A 13,841-nucleotide genomic window follows, 5' to 3' on the forward strand; every position below is an offset into this window, starting at 1 on the left:
ATATCGGTAGATATTGTTTTTAATGATATTTTTTATTTACCTTATTTATGTTTGTTTGATATTGGTAGATATTATTTTTAGTGATATTTTTTATTTACCTTATGTTTGTTTGGCTGCCATATATACTTTTATTACTCTTTTTTAAAAATATATTCATCCTACGTGTATTTTAGACAACAGCAAGATTAATCCTAAACCTAGGTTTCACTATATTCAATAAAAGTCATCGATTCTTTCTCATAGGCTAGTTTAGCAAGCGTAAAATCTACGAAGTCATTGTTAAAATATGCTACACGTCTTTTACTGCATCAACAAAACCCTATTCCCTTTCCCGATGCATCACATTCTATGGAGAATTTATGTGAAAAATCTAGCATGAGTAAAGTTGGAGCAGATGTAAGCACTAGTAAGTCCTAAAAACTCTCCCGAGGCTTTCATAATCCGTGGTAAGAGCCACTGCAAAATAGCTTTAATCTTGTGGGTGTCCATCAAATTCCCCAAATAAGAAATCCTTGTTTTTCCAAAAGCACACCTTTTTTGGTTAACAAAGAAAGACTGCTTTGCTAATTTTATTAACACATGCCTCAAATTAATATTATGCTATATACCGATATATATTCAAAGAAAACAAGGACATGCCTTCTAAGGAAAGACTTTTAAGATAGAGGTGGTCATGGTGCCCTTAAAAGTAGTTGGTGCATTGGTTAAAGCAATAGGCATTACCAAAGATTCTTATTGACCTTCATATGTTTTTGAAAGCGGTCTTCAATATATCTAATTCATGCATCTTGATTTGATGATACGAATCCTTAAATTTATCTTAGAAAAATACAAAAACCCCATTTAATTCATTCAACAACTCCTCTATCACCAGAATAGTAAATTTATCTGGTAAAATGGCTCAGTCATCCACAAAAAACTGCCAACTGCGATCTTTTTTCTTTGCCAAAATAATTAGGCTTGAATATGGGCTATTGTTGGGCTGTATGATACTAATCTCCAACATTTCTGCTACCTGGGTCTCTCTGTATTTCATTTTTTTGCAGATGGAGGTATTGATATGGTTTTATGTTGATTGGTTATTCCCTGATTAGATAATAGGGATGGTAACGGAGCAGAACGGGACGGATTTCGTCATCCTATATCCATCCTCGTTGAAAAAATCTATTCACATCCTCGTTCTAAATCCAACGGGTACGTGTATCCGCATTTTTATCTATGATTAAACAGTCTGATATGATTTTATGTTACATCAGAATAAAAGGAGAGAACACATTCTAATATAATTTAAATTATTTGTTAACAAAATTAATATATAACTTATATTTAAAGGTATCAATTTATCTAGAATTTTAATCATAATATTTTACGGTAATTTTTTATTATTATTATACTTTATTTATATAAAAACAAATATTCTGCGCATCTAAAATACCTGTCGTTATTATTATTACTTTTTTGTGTTGAGAATTAAAGCAATTTATTTTTTAAACACCCTTTATAATTCAATTTGATTACTTGTTATAATTTATTAAAATTCTGCAAAACTACAACAAGTCTTATTATTATAAAGAAAAATAAAACTCACAAAATGAATTTTATAATTTCCAATACATTTCAAAATCTATTGAAGTATGTATATTTCTTTTTTATTTTCACATCAAATAACACTGTGGTCTATAAATACCCTACACTTATATGATATTTCTCATCAAGCAACTAAAGTACTCAGATATGTTGCTTCAAGCACTAACTATCCTTTTCATCACACTCTCATTCATTGTTTTTGTGTTCCAAAACAAACATCATGGGAGAACTTCACCAGGTCCTAAATCCTTGCCAATTATTGGTAACCTTTCACATGCTGGGAAAACTCCCACATCGAAGCCTTCAATCTCTTGCCACAAAATATGGTCCCATAATGTCCTTAAAGCTAGGGCAGGTCCCAGCCATAGTGGTTTCTTCCCCACAAACTGCAGAACTGTTCCTCAAAACCCATGACACTGTTTTTGCCAGCAGACCCAAAACCCAAAGTCTCCGAAATTCTTTCTTATGGCAGCAAAGGTTTGGCCTTTTCTGAGTACAGTGCATACTGGCGCAACGCCAGGAAAGTGTGCACTGTGCAGCTTCTGAGTGCCTCAAAGGTTGAGATGTTTGCTCCTCTGAGGAGAGAGGAGTTGAGAATGTTGGTGAAGTCACTGAAAAATTGTGCAGAATCAGGTGAAGTTGTGGATCTGAGTAATTTGCTGGGGGAACTGATGGAGAACATAGTGTTCAAAATAGTGTTGGAACGTGCCAAAGATGATAGATTTGACTTCAAATTGCTGACTCACGAGGTGATGAACTTGGCTGGAGCTTTCAATCTTGCAGATTACATGCCCTGGGTAGGGTTGTTTGATCCTCAGGTATCAAATTCAATTATAGATACATTGCAGCTATAACTTGTTAACATATGCACTCATTACATCAATTTTCATAACACATGAAGTGGTGCAATAAAATATATATATATATATATATATATATATATATATATATATATATATATATATATATATATATTCATAGAACTATGACTTTTCACAACCACCAACTACCAACCAATTTACAATTCACTTTTACGATTGTATGATTATTAAAAAAATAATTTTTGTATTTGTAAAAAGAAATAAAAAAATAGATATAAAGTGAATGTAAAAATTTATTGGATATAAAATTATATGTATTTACACACGACACATTTGAGAAATTATCTTTTTATGTTTCACTGACCATTTGACAATCCAATTTTGAGATAATATAATCATTAAAACTATTAAACATTGGTATAAATCATAAATAATTCACATTTTTATACTCAACTTTACAATTATATACATAATTATTTAACTATACTATAATATTTTATTAGAAACATTTACGTAAAGGTTTATTTATCCCTTATATGCAACTATTGTGTAGGGAATAACAAGAAGATTAAAGAAAGCAGCAAAGTCATTTGACGAATTGGTGGAGCAAATAATTCAAGAACACGAAAGTAATCCATATAATGAAGATAAAAATTATAATATGGACTTTGTGGACATTTTGTTGTCACTCATGCACCAATATGATGACTTTATTAATAGAACAAATGTGAAAACTATCATATTATACATGATCACTGCAACATTTGACACCTCTTCCACAACAATAGAATGGGCTATGTCACAACTTTTGAGACACCCATGTGAGATGAAGAGACTTCAACAAGAGCTACAACGTGTGGTTGGAATGAACAGACACGTGGAAGAAAATGACTTGGAAAAGTTATCTTATTTGAACATGGTGGTGAAGGAAACACTAAGGTTACACCTAGTTGGACCTTTGCTAGCACCTCACGAGTGTAGAGAAGATGTTACTGTTGATGGTTATTTCATAAAGAAAAAAACAAGGGTTATAACAAATGTTTGGGCTATAGGACGAGATCCTAAAGTTTGGGAAAAGGCCGAGAATTTTTATCCTACAAGGTTTGAGAATAGCAACATAGACGTTCGTGGAATGGATTTTCGAATTTTACCATTTGAGTCAGGTCGAAGAGGGTGTCCCGGGATTCATTTGGGTTTAACCATGGTTAGTCTTGTTTTGGCTGAATTGGTTCACTGTTTTGATTGGGTGCTTCCATTGGACATGTCTTGTGATGAGTTAGACATGGAAGAGATATTTGGACTCACCACTCCAAGAAAGAAGCATTTGTTAATTAAACCAGTTTATCGACTAGTTATTTAGGTTAAGAAATGACACTAATGGAAAGCAATGTCATATGGATATATTTATCGTTGATTTCAATTCCAATTTGAAACATGTACTACATTTTATAATATGATAAAATAATTTGAATAATCATTTAAAATTTGGATTTAAGTGATCAAATGTTTTCTGATTTTAATTCAATGGTTTAAGTCTAAATGTTTTTGTTTTTGAAATAGCAATACTTGTATTTTGTATTGATGGCATTGTTTTTATCTATTAGTCTATTAAGGAATCGTTTAGGAATTTATAGTGAGCTAAAAAAATTTATATTAGTTAAAAATAATAAAGTTAAATATGTTTTTAATTCCTTAGGTTTCACATGAAATTGAGTTTCGTTCATGTCTCAAAATTTGAATCATTTTCATCACAAACTTTATTAATGAATGAATTTAGTCATCGTGACCCAATGACATTATATTTGCTTATGTGACATTAGACTATCTTAGACTAGGACTTCATGTTACTCTCACCACATGAATTCTTCTACTTTATGTGAGTCTGAATAATCATTATAGTGTCAGGATGTAACCTACTTGACTCCATATCTACACTATATTACTACCAAAGGAATTTCTCCATGAAATTCTCACATGTTTCACATGTGATCTCTTAATAACTCATCTCATGCAAAACATGTCAAGTCAAGTTTCAAAATATCGCATCATTCATGTATAGTTTCATAAACTAAAATAGCATATTTTCATGTGCTCTCAACATCCAAAACCAAAACCACAAACCACTAAAATTTCACATGCATTCATCAATTCAACACAACAATTCAAGCAATTCAATCTATTAAATTAGAACATGCAAGACAAAATTTACTTCCATAAAAGAAATAACGTCCCTCACTTTAAATGTAGATCAAGATTGAAACAAAGAAAAACCCCTAAAACAATTTTTTAGCTGTAAAACTCCTATTGAATCTAAGGAACCAAAACCCAAGAACACAGGGAAGAATTAGGACTCTGATCATGGTCAAGGCAGACATCAACATCCCAAAACAAAAAAGAAGATGAAGGTCAAATTATCAACTTACGTAATGGAGAAACTGTTCAGGTGGATTCGAAGAGAACTCCACCACAAACCCAAATCTAACCTCTAATTCAAAAAAAGGATGAAGATTGAGAGAAGAAGGAAAAATGAGTTGATTGAGAGTTGAGAAAATCAGAGAATGGAGAATGAAGAAGGAGCGTGGTTATTAATGAAAGCTGACTTTTTTTTCTTCTTTTTACTAAAGCGGATCTTCTAAAATAAAAAGGTTTTACAAATTTGATCACTATAATGACTAGAGGTGTCAATTTGGCCCAGCCCACAGGGTTTGGCCCTGACCCATGTGGGCTAGGGCCAAAAAAGCCCACATTAAAAAAAAGCCCCCAACAAAGAAGCCCACAGGGCCAAAAACCCTACAAAAGCCCTGTGGGCCAGGGCCAACCCATGGGCTTTCATCTTCCACATGAAAAATATATTATTTTTTAAAATATATTACTATCTGTGGGACAGGCCCAACGAATCGGACAAGCACGACGACCCGAATAGGTCTAACGACTCGGACCTGCCCGACGACCTCGACAAGAACGACGACTCGAACGGGCCCGATGACCCAAACGGGCCCGACGACCCAGACGGGCCCGAATACAGGACAAACCTGACAACACGGATGGGTCCAACGACATGGAAGGGCCCGAAGACCGGACGGGCTCGATGACCTGGACGAGCCCAATGACCCGAACAGGCCCGACGAACCTAACAGGCCCTATGACCCAAACAAGCCTGATGACCCGAACGGGCCTGATGACCCGTATGGACCCGACGACCCGGACTGGTCTTACAACCCAGACAGGCCTGACGACCCAGATGGGACCGACGACACAGACATGCCCAACAACCCAGACGGGCCCGACGAGCCAGATGGGCCCAACAAGTCGGATAGACCTAACGACTAAGACGGGCCATACGACCTAGACGAGCCCGACAACCCGGACAGGCTCAACAACCCGGACGGGACAAACGATATGAACAGGCCCGACGACACAGATGGGCCCGACGATCCGAACGAGCCCAATGATCCAGACAGACCCAAAGACCCCAACGGGCCCGACAACCTGTATGGACCTGACGACCCAAACAGGCCCTACGACCCAGACGGGCCCTACGATCCAGACAGGCCCTACGACCCGAACGGGCCCGAAGACACGTACAGGGCCGACGACCCAGACGGACCCGACAACCAGGACAGGCCCGACGACCTGGATGAGCCAGACGAGCCCAATGAACCGAACGGGCCCGATGAGCCGGACGGACCCGACGACCCGGACGGGACCGACGACCCAAACGGGCTCAACGACCTAGACAGGCCCGATGATCCAGAGATGTCCAACAACTCGAACGGGCCCGACAACCCGAACAGGTCGTCAGGCCCATCCGAGTTGTCGAGCGTGTTGGAGTCGTCGAGCCCGTTAAGGTCGTCGGGCTTGTTCGGGTCGTCGGGCCCGTTCAGGTCGTCGGGCACTTTCGGGTCGTCTGGCACGTTCGGGTCGTCGGGCCCATCTGGGTTGTCTGGCTTGTTCGGGTCGTTGGGCCCGTTCGGATTATTGGGCCCATTTGGCTCGTTGGGCCCGTTCGGGTCGTCGGGCCTGTCTAGGTTGTTGGGCCCGTCAGGGTCGTCGAGCCCGTTCTGGTCGTCGGGCTCGTTCGGGTCGTCTGGCACGTCTGGGTCGTCGGGCCTGTTCGGATTGTCGTGCCCGTTTGGCTCGTTGGGCCCGTTTGGGTCGTCAGACCCGTTTTGATCGTCGGGTCCATATGAGTCGTCGGCCCGTTCGAGTCATTGGGCCTGTCTGGATCATTGGGTCCGTTCGGGTCGTCGTCCCGTTTAGATCGTTGGGCTCGTCTAGGTCGTAGGGCTCAGCTGGCTCGTCTGGCCCGTCTAGGTTTTCGGGCCCGTTTGGGTCGTCGGGCCCGTCCGTGTTGTCTGGCATGTCCGGGTTGTCAAGCTCGTCCTGGTCGTCAGGCCCATCTTGGTCGTCTAGCCCGTCTGGGTTTTTGGGCCCGTCCGTGTTGTTTAGCATGTTCGGGTTGTCAAGCCTGTCTTGGTCTTCGGACTCATCTTGGTCGTCGGGTCTGTCATTGTCATTGGGCCTGTCCTGGTCATTGGGCTCGTTCAAGTTGTCAAGCCCGTCCGGGTCATCGGGCCCGTTTGGGTCGCTCAACTTAATCTTTGACTCTGACTTAATGTAGTATTATTTGGGGGCTAACCCATCTTAGCCCTAGCCCTAACCCACTAGAGAGGGAGCTTTGGGGGTCGGGTTTTTTTTTGGCCCCCTCATTTGGGCCCCCCCTAAAAGGGGGCTTTATGAAGAGTGGGTCAGGACTGGCCCATAGGCTAAGGGCCAAATTGACACCTCTAATAATGACTAATTATTTTTGTCATTAAAATTTGTTACCATATAAAAATTTTCTTGTAGTGTAAATAATATTATAATTTTCTTAAAAGAATATACACTTGAATAATAAGTGAACATTTTACTTTTAATCATATCAATATATTTTTTTAATATAATCAAACTGAGTGAATACTTTACAAAATATAAAACAAAAATAGTTACATTTATTGGAAAAAAATATTTAAACAAAGAAAGGAATATGTTTCTATTAAAAAATCCTTAATAATAAATACACAAAATATGTGGGTGAAGTTTTTTTTACTGTAAAACTAATATTTAGTAAAAAAAATTGTATCACATATTTTATAATTTTAATTATAAATTTTAAGAAATAGTTTATAAAAAACATTTAGAAAAAAATGGAAAACATTAATAAAACATCGTTTTTAAATGTAATATAAATAAATAATTTTTTAATCATTATTAAAACTAATATCAACATTTCATTTATAATGTTGATTAATAACTTTGAATATATGAACAAATTTATTTTTATGTAAATTATTTTTTTTAACAAAAAATAAAGCAAAATGTATAGATAATTTTACAATAAAAATTAGAGTAATTATTATAATTTTAATTTTATCTACTTGTAATAATGATGAAAATCAAATTGGTTATACGAGATGAAATACCAATATGAATAAATTATGCTTCAAGAGATTTTATTGAACCTGAAAGCTAAAATTCAAGATAATAGTGATAATTATTTAGTGGTAAAATTGTTATGTGGAAGGGTGATTTTAAACTAACTTTGGTTGTTCTAAAAGAATATCAAGATACGACGTAGTCAAGTGATTAATAAATTATTTTGAATGATTGAAAAATTGCAAAGTTTTCAAGCTTAAATTGCAAATTGCATAAAAAAATTGTTTTGAATTGCATAGAAAAAATACAAATTCAAATGCACCTTCCAATAAGATAATAACAAAATTCAAGGTGAAAAGTTGATATCAAAGTTTTTGAATGATATTAAATGTTTAGGATAAAGTCAAAGAAGGTGTACCTATAAAACTTTTAAGAACCACCTATGATATTTATAATAAAACAAAGTTGCAAGTGAATGATTTGAACAATGTTAATTATTTCTAATATTATCATTAAAGTAAAAAATATAATAAAATATGTATAGTAGAAATTGATTTGATTCAGGATTATCATTTAAGTTTTAAATAAAACAACTCTTCATATATTTATATTTTTGTAATGACAATAAATATGAGTCAAAATAAATCACTTATAGTCATAGTCTTGTATGCATACATGATCATTTCTATTATATGAATAAAACAAAAATATCTAAATTATTTCCTATTATTTTAAGTGATTTAAATAAACTAAACACATTAAGTGAAAGAATTCTAAATTATAAATGTTAATCATGTATTTGGTAACCATTTAAGTTGATTTTATTCTTTTCTATTGAAAAAAATTTAAAATAATAATAATTAAGGTCATTCAATTATCATAATTATATACCAAAGACACAATCACCATTGTAAACAATATTTTTCAAGCATACATATACTTTATTATTCAATTTATTCTAAACTCAACAAATTTCATTATATTAAATCATTACAGACAATCATATTTAAAAGCAATTTATAATATTATAAACAAATTTATTATAATTTTTTATCATTCACTGTTTTAATTGTTACTATTATTAGTCTAAATAAATATGGCATACATTTTATTATTTTTTATACTCAATAAAATATATTTTTATAAATATTAAATGAATTTTTACTTTAATAAATCCGTGCATGACACGACTCAAAATACTAGTTTATACATTGTAAGCAATTACATATAAAAAGTTTATAAAAACACTAATCAAAGATCATCATGAATATCAATTCCACGCTAATAAGCAAGATCTAAATAAGCACTCATTTTCAAAGGCAGAGTCTATAAGATCGTGCCTCCAATTAAAATATTCGAAATAAAAAACTATTGATTTGCCAACTCAAACCACTACGTTCAAGATACGGAACTATTTTGATATTGGAATATGACAAAGGAAAGAAAGAATTTTTTCAATAAATTGTCATGACTTTGATTTATAGTCATATACATTACAAAAACTATTTAAGAAAATAATACATATGACAGAGAAATAAGCACCCACATAACCATTAATTCCTGCTACAAAGAACACTCATTACGAGTGAGGTCAATTGTCCATGAAAAAGATTAACTAAATAGTTTGTATTACATTTTTAAATAAAAAAGTTAATAACTATAATTTTTAATCTAATAGTAAATATTCGATCCTAAAGAGAGACTACTCTAATGAACTCAAAATTAGAGACGAAAAATTTCACTAAAACAACTCGTCATTTAATTTTCTGCCAAACTTTTAGTGCTGTCTCTTCTGCTGCTGATAAAACAAAGTTTCTTAAATACACGTTTGATTAAGCTTCATTAGAAAGGCGATAAGTTGGTATAGCTAGTAAATGCTTACTTCTTGGTATTGAAAGGCCAAATGCTTCAGTCATATCTAAGTCATCACAAGACATTCCAATTGGAAGCTTCCAATCGAAGCAATGCACCAACTGAGCCAAAGCAAACCCAAACGTGGTTAGACCCAATTGAATCCCAGGACATCCTCTGCGACCAGAACCAAACGGTAAAAGCCGAAAGTCATGTCCTCTGATGTCTATGTCACTGTCAGAAAATCTCTCAGGATAAAACATTTCAGCATTTTCCGACCACACCTTAGGATCTCGTCCTATGGCCCATGCATTGATCAAAATTCTTGTCTTCTTCTTTATGTGATAGCCGTCAATACAAATGTCTTGTGAGGACTCACGAGGCACTAGCAAGGGTCCCGGAGGATATAGCCTCAGAGTCTCTTTCACCACCATGTCCAGAAAATGAAGCTTTGGTAAATCACACTCTTCCACAAACCTGTTCATTCCAACTACATCGGTTAACTCTTGTTGGAGTTTCTTCATATCCTTTGGGTGCCTTAAGAGTTCCGACATGGCCCACTCGAGTGCCACACCTGATGTTTCAAATGCTCCTGCTATCATATCAATTATGATAGCCTTCACGTTAGTTCTGTCAATGAAGTGATCCTGTTCCTGCTGATCCATGGCTTGGTGCATGTGTGATAGAAGCATGTCCACAAAATCCTCAGAATATTGCACACTTTTCTTGTCTCTATCAGTTGGATATTCATGATCTTTGATTATTTGCTCAAACACTTGGTCAAATGCATTCCTAGCTTTCTTGAGTTTTGTTTTCAACCCCTGTTATAATAGATTTTGGAAATTTGTTAAACCTATAGCAGTTCAGTATTATTTACAAGGAAAAAGTGAAGATTTTAGATCTATGTACTTGGATTGGATCTGAAGGAAACAATCTCAATAAGATTGTGTAAACAGATGAAAAAGATTACTGAAAGAGAAGAGAGTTTAAACTCTGATTAATGACCAAATTATTAATAAGTCTTTTATTAGATTTAAACATGATTACCATCCCAACTTATCAAGTAATTCTATTAAATAATGAGTTAAAAATAAATATGGGATTAAGTTTTCATTACTAGACCAAAATAATAGTTGAATGTTGTACCTGGAGATCAAAGATGGCTGCCCAAGGTACATAATCTGCTACGTTGAACACTCCAACCAAGTGCAGAACCTGACGAGTAAGCCCTTTTAGGTCGAATCTATCATCTTTACTACACCCAAGTATCATTTTACAGACAATATTTGACATAAGCTCCCCAATCTGCTCACTCAAATTCACAACATCACCTGAAGCTGCTACCTTTTCAACCGATTTCACAAACACTCCTAACTCCTCCCTCCTCAAAGGACCAAGCATCTCAACCTTTGATGAACTTAGAAGCTGCGTGGTGCACAACTTTCTCACGTGCCGCCAATAGGGTCCATACTCCGTAAACACCATGCCCTTGCCGCCATAAGATAGGTATTCTGCAGCTTGAATTTTGGGCCTGCTAGCAAACACAACATCATGGGTCTTGAGGAAAAGTTCTGCAGTTTCAGGGGAGGAAACGACAATGGCTGGGATCTGTCCTAACTTTATGGACATTATGGGACCATGTTTTTTGGCAAGGGCTTGAAGCGTTCGATGTGGGAGTTTTCCTAGCATGTGAAGGTTACCAATAATCGGCAAGGGTTTGGGACCTGGTGGATGTTTTCTGTCATCTTTAAGGTGTTGGTTTGGATGGAACAAGGCAAAGGATAGAATCAAAATGAATAGTACAAGGAGTGTTGCAGGGATGGTCAATGTTTCAAGTAACATTCTCTTACTTGTTTGATGGAAATTCAACAAGGTTTTGTGTATTTATACACGAATAGGGTATATACATAGAATAGGGATGTAAGAATTTATTAAAAAAATAATGTTTTGACTACTCAATTTTGATAATATTTTTTATAACTTTAAATATTATTTTTTAAATAATTTTTCATTTTTTATTTTTGATATTTAAAAATCACTTACAAAATGATATATCATATTATATTGTAACAGAAAATTGTTAATATTTAGTGATTAATATATAATTATCCAATTCTTAATGAAAAAAATATAGCTTGACCTCACCCAAAAATATTACACTCACTTAACAACTATTTTAATAATATAATAATATATATAATAGTGTTTTGAGCGTAAAAATAAAAAAAGTTTATCAAAATATTAAGCTTTTAGATTATTTAGATAATGTATTTTATTTTATGAAAATCATTATATAATAGCATTTACTATCTTAAAATCTTAACCATAATCTTCAAGAGAGGTTTTCATTGATTGAATTCTTTTTAGTGATTTGCCAGATTCACACAAATAAAAAAAATCTATTTTACTGATGATTCAGCCATAGAGATTCAATTTGGTGTTAAATATTGATAAATATTGTATAGTTTTTTTCAAAAAGAATCAAATTCCCTACTCTTTAAGTTACTACCTAATAGTATATTTCTGAAAATGTAGCACACCTAGTCTAGGCATGGGAACAATTTCCTATCATGTGCAAAAGTCAAAAAAACTATTTTGGGAGTTGGGAGTTGAGAATGAAGACAAAATAAAATTATGATGGTGTACGAAGCTTAAATATTTTAACATTATAAATTAGATTCCTTCAATTTTTTATTTAATGTTATCAATATTCATATTTATTTTTTAAAATGTAAGTGTTGTTTTGTCGCAGTATTTAAACCTTTCTCCTCCAAATTAGTCGTTAAATTTTTTTGTTCTTGTCATTTTAGTCTTAGGCAAAAATAAATTTGATGAAATTTAGTTCTTGTTAATTAAAATTTTAATGGGACTTTTTATTCGTGGGTCGGTGAGTTAACCTAACTCATTATGAATTCAGTTCGAATAAATAGGGTTTTAGGTAAGTCAGATTAAAAATTAATCTGTATTAAAATTTATAAAAAAATTTCAATCTAATTTGTGGTGAACTGAGAGTTCAAACCCATTTTGATAGCTCTGATGATAATGATTTAAATACAAAGTTCAAAAATTTATTTACCACTAGTATTATTTATAAAATAAAAAATAAACAAGTACTCACTGAGTGACGTGAGAAACTTATATTGGATATCAATGTAATGTAAGAGTGGTTTGTATCTCAACACATATCACACTGTTATTTACAATATTACTACAGATATGGCAACTCGCATGACACTCATGAATGTCAACAAATATATATATATATATATATATATATATATATATATATATATATATATGTTTTAATTTGAGTTTGTATTAAAACTTAAAATTTGATTTTACTTTTTATAATTTAAAAATCAATAATAAAAAAAAAGCTGAAAGATAATTACTACAGTAGAAATAAATTCAATGCAAAACAATTATATAAATGTAAAAGTTTGCATGTAAGGATGAATTTCACTTTCCACTATTTGAAAAGTATGAGATTGGTTTGAAAGATTCATAAGAAAAAAAAATTGTGAGATAAACTTTTTTTCACTAATCAAACTAACAATTATCAATAAAAAAATGAAATAAGAACATAAAAACAAAAATAAGAAACAACAAAGCAATAAAAAAAAACAATAGTCCTCATAAGCTTATTACTTGCCACAAAATTAATTCATGATATTATTGAAGCGTTAAAGTTTGCTTATAAGAAAATAACATATATTTAGAACAAGAATACAAACAAAATAAGAGAGAGAACTAACATTAACATTTAAAAAATTCAAAGAAAGAAAAAAAAAAGGCATACACTTAAAAAAATGACTCTTTAATATATTTAAAGATCATAAGACACGAATATTTAGACCCTTAAAATCATGAGCCTAAATTAAATACGTATGTAAAAAGATTGCGTATAAGTTCAATTTTTCTTTCTAAATCTAGAAACATTGACTAGAAATTCAAAAGTTAAAGAGGACAGAATTTAAAATTAAAAATTCAAACTCTTTGCAATTCCTTAGTGCTGGTGGTAGAAAAGTCTGCCTTTAATAAAATACTAGCAAGACTACCATTACTCTGGTCAATTTGAAAGTCAGACTCCTTTTAATTGTGCGTCGTATACACACTTGAGCATTTTATTTTTATTTAAAATGACGAAGATATACAAAATAGTAAAAA

The 13,841-nt window shown here is 33.7% G+C and overlaps 2 protein-coding genes across 2 annotated transcripts; one reads left to right on the forward strand and one right to left on the reverse strand.

Annotated features, from left to right (window-relative positions):
- Positions 1-1,891: 1,891 nt before the first annotated feature.
- On the forward strand, positions 1,892-3,836 carry LOC114182256 (cytochrome P450 CYP736A12-like). The gene is made up of 2 exons (XM_028069083.1): positions 1,892-2,405; positions 2,962-3,836. Exons 1-2 carry the CDS (start codon positions 1,998-2,000, stop codon positions 3,766-3,768), a joined length of 1,215 nt encoding a protein of 404 aa, XP_027924884.1. The 5' UTR covers positions 1,892-1,997; the 3' UTR covers positions 3,769-3,836.
- Positions 3,837-9,559: 5,723 nt separating this feature from the next.
- On the reverse strand, positions 9,560-11,533 carry LOC114181105 (cytochrome P450 CYP736A12-like). Its single transcript, XM_028067450.1, has 2 exons — positions 10,821-11,533; positions 9,560-10,495 (listed from the first exon to the last, which is right to left on the reverse strand). The coding sequence occupies exons 1-2, from the start codon at positions 11,514-11,516 to the stop codon at positions 9,656-9,658; spliced, it is 1,536 nt and encodes a 511-aa protein (XP_027923251.1). The 5' UTR covers positions 11,517-11,533; the 3' UTR covers positions 9,560-9,655.
- Positions 11,534-13,841: the final 2,308 nt, after the last annotated feature.

Source organism: Vigna unguiculata, chromosome 4 (genome assembly GCF_004118075.2).
Source record: "Vigna unguiculata cultivar IT97K-499-35 chromosome 4, ASM411807v1, whole genome shotgun sequence".
NCBI lineage: Eukaryota > Viridiplantae > Streptophyta > Magnoliopsida > Fabales > Fabaceae > Vigna > Vigna unguiculata.

Excerpts from the sequence above, each read along its gene's own strand:
- LOC114182256 (XM_028069083.1), top strand. The coding sequence starts at position 1,998 with ATGACACTGTTTTTGCCAGCAGACCCAAAACCCAAAGTCTCCGAAATT. Across the intron at positions 2,406-2,961 it reads TAGGGTTGTTTGATCCTCAG|GGAATAACAAGAAGATTAAA; the intron begins GTATCAAATTCA and ends ACTATTGTGTAG.
- LOC114181105 (XM_028067450.1), bottom strand. The coding sequence starts at position 11,516 with ATGTTACTTGAAACATTGACCATCCCTGCAACACTCCTTGTACTATTC. Across the intron at positions 10,496-10,820 it reads CAGCCATCTTTGATCTCCAG|GGGTTGAAAACAAAACTCAA; the intron begins GTACAACATTCA and ends CTATTATAACAG.